The 2,915-nt window shown below is 44.8% G+C and overlaps 1 protein-coding gene across 1 annotated transcript in view; it reads right to left on the bottom strand.

Annotated features, from left to right (window-relative positions):
* Window positions 1–2,915, bottom strand: part of LOC106878274 (probable RNA-binding protein 19) — a 50,383-nt gene that overhangs the window by 21,233 nt on the left and 26,235 nt on the right. The window contains exon 13 of the mRNA XM_052978067.1: window positions 2,545–2,599. Coding sequence (XP_052834027.1) covers window positions 2,545–2,599 — 55 coding nt within the window. The remainder of the gene's footprint in view (window positions 1–2,544; window positions 2,600–2,915) is intronic.

Here is a 2,915-nt window from a genome sequence, read left to right as displayed (position 1 = left end):
TCGTGCGGGTGACACGTAAAAGCACCCACTACACTCTCTGAGTGGTTGGCGTTAGGAAGGGCATCCAGCTGTAGAAACTCTGCCAAATTAGACTGGAGCCTGGTGTTGCCATCCGGTTTCACCAGTCCTCAGTCAAATCGTCCAACCCATGCTAGCATGGAAAGCGGACGTTAAACGATGATGATGATGATGATGATATATATATATTATACAACGGGCTTCTTTCAGTTTCTAAGAAATCCACTCACAAGGCTTTGGTTGGCTCAGAGCTATAGTGGAAGACACTTACCCAAGGTGCCACATGGTGGGGCTGAACCTTGGACCATGTGGTTGGGGACCTTCTTACTACACAACCACTCCTGTGCCTACATATATGTCCAACCCATGCCAGCATGGACAATAGATGTTAAATAATGATGATGATGATATATATTCTTTTTGTATTCCTCTGAAACATATATTCTTTTATTCTTTTACTTGTTTCAGTCATTTGACTGCAGCCATGCTGGAGCACCACCTCAAAACGTTTTAGCTGAACAAATCGACCCCAGGACCTATTCTTTGTAAGCCTAGTACTTATTCTATCAGTCGCTTTTTGCTGAACTGCTAAGTTACAGGGACGTAAACATACCAGCATCAGTTGTCAAGTGATGGTGGTGGAGCAAACAAACATAAAGACACAAAGAGACGTGTGTGTGTTTGTGATGAGCTTCTTTTAGTTTCCATTGACCAAATCCACTCACAAGGCTGTGGTCGGCTGAGGTTATAGCAGAAGACACTTGCCCAAGATGCCACGCAGTGGGACTGAACCCAGAACCATGTGGTTGGCAAGCAAGCTTCTTATCTTATCACACAGCTATGCCTACACACACATATATACAACAAGCTTCTTTCAATTTCCGTATACCAAATCCACTTACAAGGCTTTGGTCAGCCTGAGGGTATAGGAGAAGACACTTGCCCAAGATGCCACACAGTGGGACTGAACCCAGAACAATGTGGTTGGGAAGCAAGCTTCTTTCTTACCCACACAGTTACAGCATCATCATCATCGTTTAACGTCCGCTTTCCATGCTAGCATGGGTTGGACGATTTGACTGAGGACTGGTGAAACCGGATGGCAACACCAGGCTCCAATCTGATTTGGCAGAGTTTCTACAGCTGGATGCCCTTCCTAACGCCAACCACTCAGAGAGTGTAGTGGGTGCTTTTACGTGTCACCTGCACAAATGCCAGTCAGGCGGTACTGGCAACGGCCACGTTCAAAATGGTGCATTTTATGTGCCACCCACACAAGAGCCAGTCCAGGGGCACTGGCAACGATCTCGCTCGAAAATCCTACGGGAGCCAGTCAGGCGGTACTGGCAATGGCCACGTTCAAAATGGTGCATTTTATGTGCCACCCGCACAAGAGCCAGTCCAGGGGCACTGGCAATGATCTCGGTGCCTTATTTATCAAGAGATGTTGGTAAGCCTGGATATGCTTTTGTAGATGACGGAAAATAGAAAGAGACATTAAAAACAACACCAATGACATTAACATTATTGTCATTGGTGTCCATTTTCCATGTTGGCATGGATTAGATGGTCTGATTGGAACTGGTTAAGCTGGACAGCTACACCAGGCTCCAGTCTATTTTGCTTGGCTTCTATAACTGATGCCCTTCCTAGTGCCAACCACTTTACAGAGTATGTTGGGTACCTTTAATGCATCACTGGCCACGACTACACTTCCACTAAGTTTGATGTCTTCTCAAGCACCAGAAGTCTTGGTCACTTCTGTAAGACACAACATCCAAAGATCACATTTTACCACCTCGTTTCATGTCTTCCTTTTCCACAAGTTCCTTCTACAATAGGCGCAGGAGTGGCTGTATTGGAAGTAGCTTGCTTACCAACCACATGGTTCCGGGTTCAGTCCCACTGCGTGGCTCCTTGGGCAAGTGTCTTCTACTATAGCCTCGGGCCGACCAAAGCCTTGTGAGTGGATTTGGTAGACGGAAAATGAAAGAAGCCCATCGTATATATATATATCTATATATATATACGTATGTGTGTTTGTGTGTCTGTATTTGTCCCCCCCCCAACATCGCTTGACAACCGATGCTGGAGTGTTTACGTCCCCCGTAACCTAGCGGTTCGGCAAAAGAGATCAATAGAATAAGTACTAGGCCTCCAAAGAATAAGTCCTGAGGTCGATTTGCTCGACTAAAGGCGGTGCTCCAGCATGGCCAAAGTCAAAAAGACTGAAACAAGTAAAAGAGTAAAATGAGAATAAAGAGTTAAAGATTGGCATTTCTTTACGCAGTTGCCCTCATGCATACACATCACATCTCCATACCAGTGCAGCCATCTTTCTTGCACAGTATATCTGATGCTTCTTGTGCCCAATTTTTCTATCAAAATGCTTACACTCTGTTGTACACACACACACTGACATTGCACATCCAACAAAACATACTGGCTTCATTCCTTTCAAGCCTCTGCATATCCTCAGTAGCCACAGTCCATGTTTCACTAAGAAACAAAAAAATTATGCCTTACCTGTGTCATCTTTATCTTTCTTGATTCTGCTGGGGATTATGTGCAGAAGTCTTCCCTACAAAGAAAGTAAATAAATAAATAAAAAAGGTAGGCAAATACTTAGTATGTAGCCACACACCCATTGCAATTTCTCCAACTATTAAAGATGAGACAAATTCCATACTGCATTCTCATCATCATCATCGTTGTTTAACGTCCGCTTTCCATGCTAGCATGGGTTGGACGATTTGACTGAGGACTGGTGAACCAGATGGCTACACCAGGCTCCAATCTGATTTGGCAGAGTTTCTACAGCTGGATGCCCTTCCTAACAACGGGCTTCTTTCAGTTTCCGTCTACCAAATCCACTCACAAGGCTTTGGTCGGTTCGG

The sequence above is a fragment of the Octopus bimaculoides genome, chromosome 30, assembly GCF_001194135.2.
Source record: "Octopus bimaculoides isolate UCB-OBI-ISO-001 chromosome 30, ASM119413v2, whole genome shotgun sequence".
Lineage (NCBI taxonomy): Eukaryota > Metazoa > Mollusca > Cephalopoda > Octopoda > Octopodidae > Octopus > Octopus bimaculoides.
Note: the sequence above shows the minus strand (reverse complement) of the source record. Positions and strands in the feature narration are given on the sequence as shown.